This window comes from Gossypium arboreum, chromosome 6 (genome assembly GCF_025698485.1).
Source record: "Gossypium arboreum isolate Shixiya-1 chromosome 6, ASM2569848v2, whole genome shotgun sequence".
Lineage (NCBI taxonomy): Eukaryota > Viridiplantae > Streptophyta > Magnoliopsida > Malvales > Malvaceae > Gossypium > Gossypium arboreum.
In genome coordinates this window covers 104,438,738-104,456,676 of record NC_069075.1, presented here as the reverse complement: position 1 = coordinate 104,456,676, position 17,939 = coordinate 104,438,738, and the positions used below count along the sequence as shown (strand labels likewise).

At 31.3% G+C, this 17,939-nt stretch overlaps 1 protein-coding gene across 1 annotated transcript; it reads right to left on the bottom strand.

Moving 5' to 3' along the window:
• Window positions 1–5,149: 5,149 nt before the first annotated feature.
• LOC108484718 (uncharacterized) lies at window positions 5,150–9,281 on the bottom strand. Its single transcript, XM_017788617.2, has 10 exons — window positions 8,993–9,281; window positions 7,198–7,282; window positions 6,722–6,796; window positions 6,599–6,635; window positions 6,402–6,485; window positions 6,214–6,274; window positions 5,998–6,104; window positions 5,815–5,880; window positions 5,499–5,639; window positions 5,150–5,424 (listed from the first exon to the last, which is right to left on the bottom strand). Exons 1-9 carry the CDS (start codon window positions 9,066–9,068, stop codon window positions 5,544–5,546), a joined length of 687 nt encoding a protein of 228 aa, XP_017644106.1. The 5' UTR covers window positions 9,069–9,281; the 3' UTR covers window positions 5,150–5,424; window positions 5,499–5,543.
• Between the last annotated feature and the right edge of the window lie 8,658 nt (window positions 9,282–17,939).

The window sequence follows — 17,939 nt, the reverse complement described above, 5'->3', positions numbered from 1 at the left end:
CAAGATTTCCAAGATTTGAAATCTTTTCTTGATTCTTGAAATTGTCTGAAACAACAAAATTGGACCAAGATTCAGTTTCTTGATTTTCTTGAAAATAAGAAAGTGAATTTTGATTTTCTTTTCTAGTCGTGTGCGCATCTAGGGCCTTGTTAACAATGTCTTGGATGTTCCCGTTCAATCTTGCTCAAATTTTTTCGGCCTTTGACCTCGTTATTGGGCTTTGAGGAAATTTGAGCCCATCACGTTCATGAGTCTGATTTTGGGCCTTGAGACTCACATCAATCCCCTTATACTATTTCAGACTTACATAAATACTACTAAGTGATATATCCATCATACAGTTTATTTCTCGTGGGCAGGATAGGTTCAAGTCCACATTCTCGACATCCATTTCAATATCACGTCAAGATCCCTGACTCTATAAAGTTTGTGTCTCTTTAACTAGTTAGGCTTGGCATGTACCTAGTGAGTCTTATAAGTGTTTTGTCTTGCAAATGATCTCAACTAATGGTGTTGTTAAGGAAAGCCATTTTGAGTATAATGTGTATATATTGTGATATGTATAGATAAAAGAAGCATACTCAAGTTATAATGTTTATATTTTATTAAGGTGTGATGTATGATGTTATTTATATTAATCAAAGCTATGAAACTTATGTTTTGGAAGGTGATATAGGTGTGGTTTGGTCATGTTACAATTGCTTAAAAACTATTTATTTGAAAATAGAAAATAGATATTGGTTTGGAATAAATTATAAAATGTTGGGTTAAAAGTTCAGGAAGTGCACATAACTGGACCCAATACATAAGAGGCCCAATTAGCTCTCATGTGTATATGAGGGGTCGTACTCTAGTAGAAAGTACAAGGGTGTTGCCATCCCCTACTTTAGTTAGACTAGGAATGTATTTTCTATTTAAATAAAATTATTTTGTCAATACTTATTCAACCTGAACTCTTGTACTTCTCCCTATAATAGAGAGCACCAACTGAGCTATACATACACCATTCATACATCATTATTCTGTCATAAAGTAGTGATGATTTATTTACAAAGAATAAATTCTAAATTCTAAATTCTAAGAATTATGAGTTTTACTGGTTTATAGAGATAACTTACTTTCCTACTAAAAGTAAGTAAATTGTTTCTTTTCTATGATTCAGTTTATGTTGCTCGAGCTCACACTTGACGTATTTCGAGGTTCAAGAAAAGCAGAGAAGGTTGTTTGGTTGAAATCCAATATTGACTTAAGTCTGCCTCGCACAAAACACGGGTACAATTTTGGTTTAGATTTATTACTATAAATATCACAACAACTTCGTTTTAAGAAAAAAATTAAACTTATGTTGTCACTAAATAATTGTTTCCTTAACCGGACTTTTCCAACAATACCATGTTCATTACAAAATTTATCAAAGCCAAGATTTTCAAATTCTTTACCATGACCACTTATTACACTTGAAATTGAATATCTCACTTGATTTTGAATCATTTTAAAAATGTGATAAATTTTTCTAGAACATCTTTTGAAAAAAAGATGAAAGTCCAAGTATATCTAGAGTAATCATCAAAAATAACAAATACATATTGTTTACCACCTAAGCTCATTGTCTTAGTTGGTCCAAAAATATCAGTGTGAATCAATTGAAGTACTCTAGAAGTGGAGATTATATTTTTAGGCTTGAATGAAACTCACCTATGTTTACCTTTTGCATATGCATTACACACTATATCCAATTCAATAGATATTTTAGGCAAAACAACAACATGATCATTTTTTAACAAGCTTAGAAATGACACTCATGCTAGTGTGCCATAACCTTTTATGCCACAACCAACAAGCATTATCATTACTAGCCATGAAACAAATATTTCAGGAATTCAAGTCATGCAAATGCACCATAAAAAATATTACCTATCCTATGACCTATAAAAAGAATCCTATTATTTACAACCTTGCACCTATTGGATTCAAATATCACTTTGAATCTCTTTTCAAAAAGTTAACTAAAACTAAAGAGGTTGTGCTTAAGACCATTGACATAGAGCACATTTTTAATAATAGTGGAAGAATTTATACCTATAGAGCCAATACCTTCTATTTGACCTTTTAGAGTTGTCACCAAATGCCACATTTCCTCCACTTTTTAGCATTAACTTCATAAGTTGGATTTTGTCACCGATCATATACCTTGAGCATCCACTATTAAACTACTTTGAATTGTTTTCCTTAAAGCAATGCTCTTCCTCCTTAAGCTAATCCAGAGCCATGAGACATAGGTTGGCAACTTCATGTTCCTCATCACTATTGAAAGAGTCGCTATTGCTCCAAGTTTCCATTATAGCTTTCTTCTTTTGTTTTGATGTACCCTTCTTCTTCCATTGAGGGTATTCAAATTTGATATGACTCGACTTTTTGCATTCATAACAAATAATAGTCATTTTTTTCTTGCTTGATTCCCTCTTAATGATGTCTCTTCTTGGAGGTCTTTTGACCTTATTGAACTTCATGAATTTCTTGAATTTTCTTGCAAACATGGCCATCTCCTTATCATCATCTTCATCATTGCTAGAGCCATCCTCCTCCTTGTTGGACAAAACAACTCTCCACCTTTAACTGTTGAGAATATGCCTCAAAGTTCCCATCAAATGCAATTTTTCCAACACTTCTCATAATAGTAAACTTGAAAGCAACCCCTACTTTCTTTGAAGCTTCCTTGGTCTCTTAAGCATTGTGTTTGATCTTTATTTTATATGTCAATGGAGACCCAATGATCTCAAGGTGTCAAGGTCCTTTGACTCCTCTATGGCAGTCACTTTAGCTTCTCATGATTTTTAGATGCTATTCAACATCTTCTTTCACATCTCCTTGTTGGCACAAGTCTTACTAAGTTCTTTGAGGTCATTTATGATATTGGTGAAGTGGTCAGACATCTACTTGATTCCTTCATCCAGTTTTACCTTGAAGATTTCATAATCCAAGGTGAGGAGGATAATCTTAGACTCATTGACTCTACTTGTACCTTCAAGAGTGAATTCAATTTTTTCCCATATCTTTTTGGCATTGTCACATAAGGAGATTCTCTTGCATTCGTTGGGACCAAGGGAAAAAAATTAGGTGTGCATAGCTTTGGCATTCAATTACACCATCTTGATATCAACTTCATCCTGTTCATCTTCTTCTTTGGCAACTATGACACCCTCAACTCTTTTCTTAGTAATAGATTGTGAATTTTTTATCACCCTCCATACCTCATAATTATTTGCTTAGATGAACAACTTCATTATTGTTCTTCAACAAGAGTAGTTAGTATCATTGACTAGAGAAGGCCTCATGGTGGAATGACCTTCTCCCAACATTGTTGAATTTTGCTCCAAGGCCAGGAGACAAACTTCTTGATTTGTGGCTTCCATCTTGAGCTTCTTGTGGATCTTTTCTCTTCGTAGTGATATTATATTTAGAGTTCTAGTTTTGATACCAATTTTTAAGCTTGATATACACCAATAGGAGGTGAATTGGTGTTTTAAAAAATTTGTAAGAAAGATCGAAATAAAAAACAACATAAGAAATTTATAATGGTTCAAACTTAATTGCCTACCTCCACTACCGTAGCTTACCACAACTAAAGATTTCCCAAATTCACAAATTTGAAACTTTTTAAGGATTAGGTTTAACTTTTACCATCACTATCTTTTCAATAGGCAAGATAGAACCACTTTCCTTGAGGCTTTTTACCCAAAACCTATAGTAAACCCTCAAAAAAATGAGAAATAAGATTAAGAATGAATTATCACCTCTAGAAGGTAGATATACAATAATTAAGCTCTCTCACAATACAAGACAACACTTGGAAGATTGAATTACAATTGAACCCACAACGGCGTACGAGTGAAAATAAGAATAATAAAGAAAATTGATTGGACTTTTGTTCTTCATTTTTGGATGTTTGGAGTCATTTTAGGGAGTTTCTAGCCGTCAAGAGCATTTATTTTACGCATTTAATGCAGCCTGAAGGTATATGTCTTGAGACATAGAACCCTTGTCCAAAGACTAGAAGAGCAAAATATGAATGTTGGAGCATATTGTCTCGAGATACAACAAGGTATGTCTCGAGACAAAATCACAATTGTCTCAAGACATGTCTCCTCTGAAACAGACCCTTAGTTTCGATGTTTTCTGTCTTGAGACAAGGCTTGTTGTCTCGAGATAAAACTCTATTTATCTCAAGACAATGCTCCCCGAGAAAGATTATTGCATTCCATGTAGTGTGTCTTGAAACTAGGAAAACATAACTTCGAGGCTTAGAAACATTTTAAAGGACTTGAGGTGCTCAAAAACTTTTGTAAAAAGTTTCAACTCATTTAGGAACTTTAATTTTGAGTTTGTAACACTCAAAAATAAATTTAACCGTGATGAAAGTAATTTGTGCAGTTTTGATAAAGGGGATTTAGAATTAATTTTGCTATATTAAAACATTTAGAAATCAAAACTAACCGTGTCAATTGGGTCTACAGGTGTTCATGTATTTCTTTAATTTTGGTTTTAAATATTACAAACACATAAATATCAAATTTATATGTAAATTTTGATATAATGATTTATTTGATAAATAAACTTTCATTTGATACAAAATTTAAATTATGGTTAATATGTATATATGAATCTCCGATTTTGATTCAATTATACACATTTAAAAAACATATATATTTATTAAATTAATATAATTATTTATGCATACAATATATCAATATAAAATAGTACTAATTCAATAAATGTTGTTTGTGATTATAAAATCAAATCAAAATTTAATGTATAAAATCTTAAATATATAGATATGGAGTCAAAATTAAGTATTAACGTGTTAATTTAAATCTCACATCATCATTAATGTATTACCATATTTTAATTTTAGTTTAAAGTTTTTCAAGTCGAGGCTACTTTCAAAACACCCTCTTAACCTCTGATTGAATAACATTAGATGTCAAAGGATAACTATAAACGGATTAAAAAAGCTCCACAAACAAATTTATAATAACGTCTTAAACCCTAATGACGTCCCTTTGAAAAATGTCTAACAAAGAAAATGTCTAGGGAAAGCCTCATGCAAGAATGATCATTTCTTTAATCCTACTCGCTCTATTATGCTCAATTTTATTACTTAATCCTTCTACCTTAAGTTGTCATAATTGAATCCCTACTTCATAACACCATTAGTTGATGACATGAACAAAAATTAGCTTTAATAGAGAAAAAGAGAAAGAAAACTATATGTTACTGAATGCAGAACGTATAAAATGATCTCAGGATAACAAAATTGTAGGGGTTTATCTTGCAAAAAAAAAAAAAAAAAAGTTTCAGCAAAATTCGGTTTAATCAGTTAACTGAGCCAGCTCCATTGTTACTGGTTAGGGTTCTTGCAAGGTCCTGCAGACAGATGAATAAAAATGAATTTGTTGTTTCCTTTTAATGTAAGAGACAGAGAGGGAGAGATCATTTACCTTATAAAATCAGCAGACTGCAAGAAACACAAAAAAATGCCAACTCTAGCTATGCTTTTGTCTCATCCATTCGACGAAATTGTCGAGAATCAACGGCCAAGCTAGGGCTGAATCATAATTTCCAAGATCTGGAAAACTAATCTGTGCTAGCAAGGAATCACAGTTATCAGAGATGCCACAAATTGCATGGAGGAAAAAAAGGCAAACAGATACTTTTTCCTCACATATCATGCATAGCTCCATTCTATTGATCCGATTATATATAGATTCGCATATTTGTGTATGGAATGAACATTTTCTTTTCAAATAGGCTTACCTCTTGGCAAAAACGGAGAAAATTTATCCACTGGTCCAAGTTTATTACTTTGTAATCACTCTGGACCTACAAGCAAATCAAGTCCAAGTATAACAAACATGTCATTGAACGAGTGTTCTGATAATTTGGAATGGCATCTGATCTGCATATATTTTCTAAAGATGAAAGAAATGACGGTCAAACCTTTAAATACTCGACTAGTACATCAACTTGAGGACGAAATTGAGCTCCCAGAACAAGATTCAACAATTCACAGATGCTGTCAATGTCCAAGCTCTTTTGCTTCTCCTCTGAGGCAGTTGATCAATGTCAATTTTTTGTTAAAAGAACAAATTGCTACACAAGAGAAGCTGGCATAGTGAAAAATAAAGGTTGTTTTCATTCAATTAAAGCGCAAACCTGTTAGGCAGTATCGAAATGCATAGGTATAGAAATCCTCATAGTTCGTTGGCTTCCCCACCTTCAAATTTTCAGATGTAGAAAAAGCTAAATTCAGCAGTACCACTTAATTTCTCACTTGTCAACCAGAATATATAACTTTATAATGGTAGCAATAATTGTTGCAACAGATACAAGTATGGAAGTACCTCAATCTCCAGTTCGCAAAGTGCCTTTTTCAGTTTGCTAAGTGAATCGACCCCCAATGCTTTCATGCCAGTTCGCCACTCATCCTGATTCAGTGCAAGAGAAGAAAAAAGGCAGTCATTCTTCTAATGTCAGTTAAGATGTTCTATTACAGCATCAATCAAATAGAGCACGCTATGTAAGTTGCACTTCTAATGACCTGGGTGAAATAGCCCTGCTTTCCAGCTTTTAATTTCCTGAGATATGCAGCAGAACACATAATGTTAGAAGAAACTCAGACCAAATTTCGGGTCCAGTCTTAAATCCATAGAATATAACATACCAAGCAAGCATCAATATCCTCACATCAGTGTAGTCCACTCCTAGATCTGAACAGAGCGCTTCAATACCATCTGGACTGCTCAAGCAAACAAAGAGTATCAGTGTGCGTACATGCCACTATTTAAAGAAAATCTCTCCTTGTGCATCCATTTAGGCCTATATTAACTTGTTCAGATAAAAAATTGTTTGAGAGTGTGTGTGTGTGTAAAGATGGTTCATGACCTTTTCAATGATTTATGTTCAAATCACAATTTAAAACAAAAACGTGATGAAATGTAACACCTTTCAGAATCATAAGGAAATGACAACACTTATTGACATTGAAAAATGACAACAACGTGACCTGGATAAATATAATGAATTTATTCGGCACATTCTTTTTTATCTAAGGAAAACAATTGTGATAGCTAGAGCATAAACATGACACCACTTCAGTGGCTCTACAAATAAAAAGGAATGGGGACAGAACATACTTACTCAATCACGCCTAATGAACTATTGGCATATGAATTGAACAAACGATCTATTTTCTCCATCCCCTTTGTTTTAGCTTTACTTGAGACTGAGAAAAGATATAGCATTATCTAGTTAGAATACCAGCCACTCCATCAAAACACCGCAAAAGGTTTGTTAAATAACAAGAAGCATATTTAATAAACAATTCTTTCAGCCTTCATAAAATAACAAGAATTATTATTTCATCTATTTAACCAACATTCAATACAGAATGCATCAATACAGAACGCCAATTCCAATACTTTTCAGGCATAAACATCAAGCAATCGATTCTCCACCTAAGTTTTTTTTGTGTGTGAAATCAATGTGTCATTCATATCCATTTTACCGTCCACAGAGACTAATCTTTCAAGATTTGCAGTTACCCTCTCAACAATATTATATGCAAAGAGTGTAATGTGCCTTACTGTTACATTCAGCACTTGTCGGTCAAAATTATCAATATTATAGAATCAACATTGCCAAGTTGGTACTTCAGTGAGACCACATACTCTAATCCAGACCACCAATTAAGGGAACAACATAAGGAAAATAACATGTGGCCATTATATTCCGGGTTCTTTAATATATCAAAAATATTTATTTATTATTGTGTATCAAACACGAAATTATATACCAAAGTATACCACCTGACAAAAGTTGAGCTTCAACTTTGCAATAAAAGTACTATGGAGGCCCTGTACTAAGAGTCAGATTGCATTTTGCCCCACCTCAAAAAATGAGCAAATTAGTCAGTGTACATTAAATCTAAATAGCAAATTGATCCTTTTGTTAAAAATTTCATTCTTTTTTACAGTTAAAAACAGATGAAATTTTTGTTTTACTCTTTGATTTAAAGTATAGGATTAATTTATCCACTTTTTGAGTAAAAACGGTAAAATATAATCTAACTCTTAATATAAAGGCCTTCGTAATACTTTTACCCAGTATGCTTCAACCTTCAAATATACTTTGGTAAATAAATTTGCGCTACCAACAACTACAACTGTTAGGTTGAGCAATAAGATAACAACACTACGAGAGTTTGCTCCTGTTTAGGGCCTATCCAGCTCGACTCTAGATTTAATTCGACTCATATCATAAAGCGAGGTGTTACACCGAAAAAAACAAATTGAGTTTGATACATAATAAATAAAAAATTAATTTCATATTTTTTCATAAAAAATCCTTTATATCCTAAATATTAAAAGCTAGGTCCTTTTTAATGTTTCAACCTAAGCCTTCTCAACTCCTTAGTCCTTACATAACTTTCAGGTCCCATGCTAAATAGACCCTTTTTTTGATGTAAGAGTTTCTTAAAATTAAGTGAAGCATAAATATACTGCAAATTACATTCAGCTACAAAACCCAGAAACTATAATCAATAACCAATTCATGCCAAGATAATAATAATCAATTTACATTACGTTCTACGAAGTTTCTTTGTTGCAAGGTTCCTTCTTTTGTTTTTAGGTATCGTTAAAAATGTAATAACGTACGAATTTTAAATTATATAATCCCAATTCCCGCGGTTCCTGAGAAACTAATCCGAACAGAATAAATTATATATCGCAATTATATAACCGCTAATTACAGTGAAGAACTTTTCATCAGAAATAAATTAATGGGAGTTATTCTAATTAATCAATAAAATTCTTTTATTTCCTTAACCCTTTTTTCCCGCGTTTTCTCGCGTACCAAACATAGCAAAATCTCCTCTCTCTCTTTTAGAAGGAAAAAGAAAATAAAAAAAGGAAAAGGGAAAGGGAGAAGGTACCAGAACGGCCGTCGGATGATGTGACGGTTGAGGAGTTGGGTGGGGCCGATTTTCGCTTAGATGCGCGAGGTGGCATCGCGTCAATGCGGAGGAGAAACAACCACAGCCGCTTGATTTGATGACCAATTTGAATTTTGACCAAGTTTGAAAAAACCAAGAACCCTAGATCCCAATAATATTTACAGAGAAAAAATAAAGGAGATAATTGAATTAGTATTTGAGATAGAAGAAAAAGAGAGGAGTTTTTGAGGAAACGTATATTTTCGTTTTATATATAAAAGGATAAAGACAGTGCGAGAAGAGTGTGTGAATGGCACAGGGAAAGAAGGTTTTTTCTTTTTTGGTCTAATTTTGTATTTAGTCCCTGTAGTTTTGAAGGTTTTTATATTTAGTCCTATTTGCTTGGTTTTAAAAGGTAAAGTCCAATCTAACACTATTAATATAGTTAGGTTAAATTTGAATATGTAAGATTCTAATATTCGTATGTTTAATTTAATAATTAAAGTCTCACTTTCATCTTGCGTGCATGTTTTTCTTGTTCTTAATTGACCTTTTTTATTGGTACTGATACGTATTGGTAAGGATTAGTTTCGGTGTATATTCGAATTTATTGTTATGTGTGAAAATTATTTTTGATATATGTATATTAAAAGTATTTTTCAAATATTAAATAATGAGATTAAATAAATCTCAAATATAAAATATTTATTAAAAATAAAAATTTGATTGAAGTTAGGAGTGAGCGTTCGATCGAATCGAATTGAATAAAATTTTTTTGAGTTAATCGAGTTGAGGAATCCTATTTTATCATCCTAACTTGATTTAAAATTTTCTCGAATCGAGCCGAGTGAGATAGAATTCGAATCTAATCAAATCGAATATATTTGTTTGAGTTAAATTTTAAAAAATAACTTTGGGTTCTTGTAATCACTACCACTCACTGTAATCAAATTTGTTATTTACTTTCATCCCCTCATAATTTATTTATTAATCTTTTATATACGGGTTAGCTTATTTACTTGTTTAGTTGCTTTAATTATCATCCCCTCATAATTTATTTATTAATCTTTTATATCTGAGTTACTTATTTACTTGCTTGCTTTAATTATCTTCGATTTTTGTCACCATATATTTTGAAATTAAAATATATTAAATGTAAAAAAGTGATTTTTAATAAAATTTATTTTAAAAATAAAATGTGAAATTGATATCAACATAAAGTTTTAACACGAATATTTTATAGCATCATCAATAATTCAATTTTAACATTAATTGATAAAAGGGAAGTAAAAGTTCTAGGAAGAAGTAATTTTTTGGGGGGAAAGTAAAAAGGTTTGAGATGGTGGGGGTGTTTGGGAAGTAAAATGGTTTAGTATTTGATTTATTCGAGTTATTTGAATTAGAAAATTCAACTCGATTCGAACTCGAAATTCGAAAAAAAATTCAAGTTGATTCAATAAACTCTATTAATTCAATTCAAATAATTTGAAATTCGAACTTTTTTACGATTTTTTTAAGTCAAATCGAATTTTGCTTACCCTTAATTGAAGTGGTAAAGAAAATGTTTTAAAAAGATTAGTGGCATGTGTTCAAATCTCACCATATATAAATTTTAAGATACAAAATAAAATAAAATAGGATGCTCATCAATTATATGAAATATTCTTTAATAAGCTTCATAATTACAATCCATCACTAAACAAATTCAAAATAAACAAACAAAAATTATTTCATAAATTAAATAATAAGATCATCTCATATTATGCATATAACAATTCATAATTCAAAAATCCAAAACAAATAATAAATTTTAAATTTAAATTTAAAAATATTTAAAAATATTTTTTGTTACAAATAAATAATATGTAACACCCCATATCTGAGCTGATCGTCGGGTCCAAACTAAAGGATGTCATATTCATTGTCAGAGCAACTACGATCAATTACAATTCAATTGAACAATCAATACATATTATTAAGTTCAAAACATCATTACGATATGATTTACAATCATATACGAGCCTTATATAAATTTACGAAATCTCTTTAGATAACTCAAGGTCGAATAATGACCAAATTGTAAAATTTTCAAACTATTATATTGATGTTGCAATTTCGAAAGGTTCCAAGTCGTGACACCACTCATTGAATATTCCTTGTTGTAATGTTAAGAGGTCGATGTTGCGACGTGACTAACTATTTTCATAAGGACCATATGGTACCGATTTGCCACAACTTGCACATAATTTCATTTACACATTTCAACCTCAACAACATTACATATACTTGGCACATTCCATATTGTATCATTCAACTATAATTTTTATCCAAAATTTTTTATTTTACATTTACTAACCATAGTTTCTAAAATGACCAATTCGATATAAACTAACTCAACCTTAGGTACAAGTCATCTATTGAGAACAAAAGGAGCTATACAAACATTGTTGAGTCGAGTGTGGCGGTTTGGATGCAGGATAACTCCTTGAGTCTTCAAGTTCTACTGAAACCTACATACGGAATAAACAAATCATACGTTAAGCGATAAAACTCAGTAGTACTTTCATGATTTCAGTTAATATAACGATTCTACTGAAACCTACACACGGAATAAACAAATCATACATTAAGCGATAAAATTCAGTAGTACTTTCATGATTTAAGTTAATATAATGATAACATTGATCATATTAACACAATCCGTACATGTTCTATATTCAACCAATTCGAATGCTATTCATATATCAGGTACTAATATAATGCACAATTTTACTTCACTAAGTTTATGTACACATATCGAGTCATTCATGTTACTCACATATCATAGTCATTTCATACGATCTATTCGTTTCTTTTTCTCGTTCTTTCTCAAATCTAATGATTCATTTCATTACTATATTGGCCCTCAGGGCTAGTATAAACCTATTTGCATGATCAATCTGATGAAAAAATTTCAGTTTGAACATGGTTTTCTTACACAATGGAAAATTAGGAATTTGAAAACTGACCCGTTTGTGATATTTATAGCAATAAACCTTAAACTAAAATCATACATGTGTTTTCGAATAAGCAGATCCTCGTCGTTTTCCTACTTTCAACCAAATGATCTTCTCTACCATTCTAGTACCATGAACTATTTTGAGTGTGGGCTCGAACCAATTGAATCAAAACACATAACTAGAAAAAAAATTTATCTATAACACCCCTAACCCGTATCCGTCATTGGAATAAGGTTATAGAAATGCTACAGTAAGTAAACATAAATAAACAAGTAAAATCATGATCATTTCAATATAATTTCCCATATCCCATAAAGTAATTAAATTACAATAATATCTTACATTTACGAGGCTTAAATCGAGCTTTAGGGACTAAAGAATTAATCTTAAAACCCTCAGGGACTAATTTGAAACAAATCAGAAAATTTCAGGAAAAAATGAAAAAAATGAAAAAATAAGGGACATACGGCCATGTCCCAGCCCGTGTCTCTGCCTATGTAACTTACTAAGCTGGGCCACACGGTCTATCACAGGCCGTGTGCCAAACCGTGTAACTCGTTGACTTATGACACGCGGCCATGTAACACACTAACTTAATACACATGGTCGTGTCGCAGGTCATGTGTGGCACATAGCCATGTGGCACGAACATGTCCTAAGCCATATGTATCTAAATAAACCTTAAACGTCAAGTTTACTATTTCAAGATTTCTTAGACCCTAAGTAATCTATTTACCATCCATTTAACCCATTCAAAATGCCATTAAACATGCTCAAAACATGCTAATTGAACCATCTTAAGTGCCTAACCAATGTACCCTCATTGGTAGCACAAGTATAAACACTTATACAACAATCTAAATCATCTCAAACATGCCAATTCACACAACTTAACTCCTAACCAATATGCCTATCATAGGTACTTCAAATCACAACAATTCAAAAGAGGCATTTTAGTCATACATTTACTACAAGTTAATATCAAAAACATCTTCCATCATTCATATTTCATAACAAGACACTAACTAGACATTTACCAAATAAACATCAAGATCTTTGTAGTGATGCTCATGTTATCAACTTGCACTTAGGCTTAGTCTTTATATATATACATATCAAAACAAAAGTAATAACATAACAAGCCTTTACATGCTGTATAATCCATAATAAACGTTCAAAAACTACCGAAAATGGGTGGATAATGTGACTCGAGTGTTGATCCGATCGTCCAACCATTAAAAGTATCTACAAGAAATAAAAATTAACACAAGTAAGCTTATGGAAGCTTAATAAGTTCGACGTACAAAAACAATAAGTCTTACCAAAATAATATAACAATTCAATCAAAAATAATTCAACAACAAGTGTTTCTTGTCATCCATAATATCAAACCAGTGAATTGCATAGTTCAATTCAAAGCTCAAATAATAATATTCGAGAAAACATATCTGTCTACAATGGGTTAATTTAAGATGTCAAATACATGTCATGCCTTTCAAAATCATTAAAAAAGTTATAATACAATGATTTACGACCTGATGAACGACTTACAGATACGAGTACACAATTAATCCAACAGAAACATGACAATCGCTCATAAGAGCTAATCCACCCAATAACAAGCCAAATTCTCATAAGAGCTAATCCAACCGATAATATGCCACGACACTAAGTGCCTAGCCCACATGTTATACATCTGCCCCCATAACATGCTAGATCAGGCTAGTATAACACGAAGGTTTGCAACAAATACTGAACCTCAGCATACTCAGGAAAATATATAGAACACATCGCATCAATCTCCACTCCAACCCCACATAACACACCATCATTCAGTTATACTCTATATCGCATTCATCCGACCTAAGTACCAAAATTCAATAACATTTTCCCAACAACTTTATATCATCAATTAAACAATTAATATCAACTATTTCATATCATATCATCATACAATTCATATAAATATTGAATTATAAACCGAACGGACTTACCTGGACTAAATTGTAATAGTTGTAGATGTTTAGGGACTATTTTGTAATTTTCTCTTTTCCACATAAATCTACAGGGTCTTGATCTAAAATGTAAAATTTTTAAATTATTAGCTTACACTTCATATTCCAATTTATTCTACATTTTATACCCTTTTATTTTTTAAAATTACATAATTGCCCTTAACTTTTATAACTTTTACAATTTAGTCCCTTAACCCGAAAATCATCAAATTAACCATTTTCTCAAGTCAAAATTTACAGCCAAATATTCAAGTCTTCTAAACAGTCCACAAAGTACCTCTTATTCACAAATAAACCATGTGATTTTAACATTTTAACAATTTAATCCTTTAATAAAAAACTATCCAAAATCACTTTACAAAACAACCAAAAATCATAATCAAAGCTTCAAACACATATTTATCATAACATTTTAACAGATTCACAAACAGAGGTAAGAGCTAGCTGGACCTAGTTGAAACGATCTCAAAAACATAAAAATTACAAGAAACGGGTGGAGAAATCACTCACTTGCAAGGTATTGAACTTGACTGATTCTCTAAGCATAAAAAACCATTGAAATTCATTTTTAGCATGAAAAATTAAGGAATAAAATGATAATTTCATGTTTTATTTTTGCTTAATTAATACTTATTTACCTTTTTAACCTTTAACAACAATAAAAATTATTTTAAATACCATACTAGACCGTCAATAAATAATATAAGGTCTAATTGCCTTATTAGACCTCCTACATTTATTAATTAGGCTATTAAATCATCCAAATGTAATAATTAACAAGTTTTGCACCTTTTACAATTTAGTCTTTTTCTTAAATTAGCTATCTAAACTTTAAAATTTCTTAACCAAATTTTAATACGACTATAATGACTCCATAAATATTCTATAAATAATATTTACGAGTTGACACGATGAAAATTCGTGGCCCTAAAACTACTATTCCGTCACCACTGAAAAACGGGCTATTACATTATCATTAGGGTGAAAACAAAAATTCTCTCTTCTTTAATAGAAATAGGTAGATTTGTTATTTTGGAAAAATATATCTAATAGTTAAGAATAAATTCTCTATATATTTCTGCAAAGTAACAATCTCTCCAAGTTATGTAAATAGTTCTACCGATGCCATCTATTTATAAAGAGAGAAGGTAGTACCCTTGTTGAATTGTAGAGGTTTATTTCAAATAGAAAAACAACTTCCTAGTTCAACTAAGAGGGGGAGAGTGTAACGACATAAAAGTCAAGGGTGTCGGGAAATGTAATTCTGAGACTCTATTTTTGTGAATCAGATTCATAAATATTTTCATGAAATTTATTTGGAGTTGCCTTAGAAGGGAATTGAATGATAGTTATATAATTTTTAAGTATTAAGTGTTTAATTAAAGTAAAGGGACTAAATCAAATAAGTAATAAAAGTAGGAATTAATACTAAATTATAAGTGGATCTATATTAAGGGACTTATTAAATGAATAAGCCATTATATATATATGTATATATAAGTATGTGATGGTGGACGGCTTTAGTAAATATTATATTATTATATATGTTAAGTTAGTATAATAAGTAAGTTAAATTTGTTATAAAAGTAATAATAGTGGGGAGATAATGGTTCGTGGGGAGAAGAAAGCCAAGCTAAATTTCTTTAATTTTCTTCTTTTCGAAACAAAAAGGAAAGGGGGAGAAGTTGCACGGCCAAGAGCTCTTTGTTGCATGTTTAATTTGGTTAGTAAATTTTAGTTATTTTTACATGAAATTTATGTTTTTGAGCTCTTAATTTTATGAGTTAACTCGTGAATGTTGAAATTTTGAGAATTAATTATATTTGTGGAAGTTACTATTGATAAGAAATTCAAATGATTGGTGTTATTTTGTTGGATGTTAAATTTGTGAGTGATTATGAAATTATATTTATATATATGAAGGTGTTTGAACTGCCACTTTAGTAAATTTTAAGTAAGGACTGATTTCATAAATCATGAAGAGTGTATGTACTGTTTTTTTCAGAATGTTAAATGTCCTTGAAGTGATTGATTAAATTATAAGTCTAGTAGGCTAATTTGGTCAAATTGAGTGGTGATTTTTGTTGATATTAATCTCTAGGGACTTAAATGTTGTAAATTCAAAATAATATGGTTTAAATCATGAATTATAGTGGTTAAGGGAATGCTGGAAAATAGTATAAAATTGGTTTGATTGGAATTGATTTGGGAAAACTAAAATTTGGGGGGTTTAGATTAAGGATTGAAAAGTATATATATTGAATGCAAAGATGTGAAATTTGTTTAAAGGGTTAAATGTTTGAGTATAAATATTCTTGGTGGTTGAATTATTAAATTAAATTATTTTTTTTAGATAAAAAAAATTGAGTGGATCAATTGCTAATCATGGAAAGGAGAAGGATATTAAGTGATCGTCTTCGTTTTTAGTAGCCTTCGTAATTCGGTAAGTTCGTAGTCTCGAACTTAACTTTTCTATTATTTATTTATTTAATTAATTATTTAATGTTATTTAAATTCTTGATATACAATCTTATGTAGATATAATTGAATGATGATGTTAATTGATGAATGAGGAAATTGTACAAATAAATAATTACAAATTTTGTTGGTTTATCTAACTAGAGTTGGGCTCACTATTTATTTCGTCGGTTTATCCGACTAGCACTGGGCGCAACTTCCGTCAATTTATCTAACTAGTGCTGGGCACATATTCGTCAGTTTATACGAATAGCACTGGGCACAAATATTGTTGTTTTATCCAACTAGAGCTAGGCTCACTATTTATTTTGTCAGTCATCCGACTAACGCTAGGCGCAACTTCCGTCAGTTTATCTGACTAGTGCTAGGCACACATTCATCGGTTTATCCGACTAGCACTAGATGCCATGTATCGATTAGACCATACGACAAGTTTAAATAAACCATTGGAGAAGGTTGGTTATAGGTATTACTAAGGAAGAATTATATTTACTTATATATATTTATTCATTGAAAGATATAATATACTTATTGAATTATACTATTAAAGTTGAGGAATAAATTCAAATGATTTAGATATACTTGTGGTTATTTATATTAATTGAAATTCACTTTATGTGGATTATTTCCCATGTTTGCAGGTTAGGTAAATAGTAGACTCGGTCTCAACATCCTACAAGAATCCCATACTCAACGTTGGTGATGTTTTCTTTTGTGTTTTTGGCATATACTTAGGGTGTAAATATGTCCTAGAAGTTGAATCTTTTGAATATGATATTATAGGTTTGTAAATATATATAGATATGTGTTTATGGAACATGTTTTGTAATGGTTGAATTTGCTTGTATGTATGTTTCATGCTATAAGTTCAATGAGATTGGTTATTTTGATAAATGTATGCCATGATTTATTGAATTAGTATTTGTTCATAGAAGGTATGGATTAGATGTATATAAGAGTAAGATTTGAACTAATTGAATAAATATTGAATTGTGGTGTCAATAAGGGCACATTAGTTAAGCACTTGAATTATAGGTAATTGGCATATTTGGACTTGTATGAGAGTGTTTTTTGTCATGATTTTAGTATGGTTTTAAGCACGGTGTAGCCAAGTTAGGTATAAGATTTCCTTATTTTTTAAGCAATTTGGGGCACACACAGCTTGGGACACGGGCTGCCACATGGCCATGTGTCTTATTAACTTAAGGAGTAGGTTTCACACGGCCAGTGACACGGTCGTGTGACCCAAAATTGATTCCCACATGGGCGGACGCACGGGCTGGGACACAGCCGTGTGTCTAGACTTCGAATATCCACACGTTCTAGGTTGTGACACACGGCCGTGTGTCCCCTGTTTCCAAAATTTTAAAAATTTTCTCAACGTTTTCCATTTTGTTTCAAATTGATCCCAAAGTGTTTCCAATTTATTTTTAGGGCTTTGTAAACTCATTTTAA

Coding starts and splice junctions, on each gene's coding strand:
- LOC108484718 (XM_017788617.2), bottom strand. CDS start 9,068: ATGCCACCTCGCGCATCTAAGCGAAAATCGGCCCCACCCAACTCCTCA. Junction 7,283..8,992: donor ATCATCCGACGGCCGTTCTG/GTACCTTCTCCC, acceptor ATCTTTTCTCAG/TCTCAAGTAAAGCTAAAACA. Junction 6,486..6,598: donor AGCAGGGCTATTTCACCCAG/GTCATTAGAAGT, acceptor GCACTGAATCAG/GATGAGTGGCGAACTGGCAT.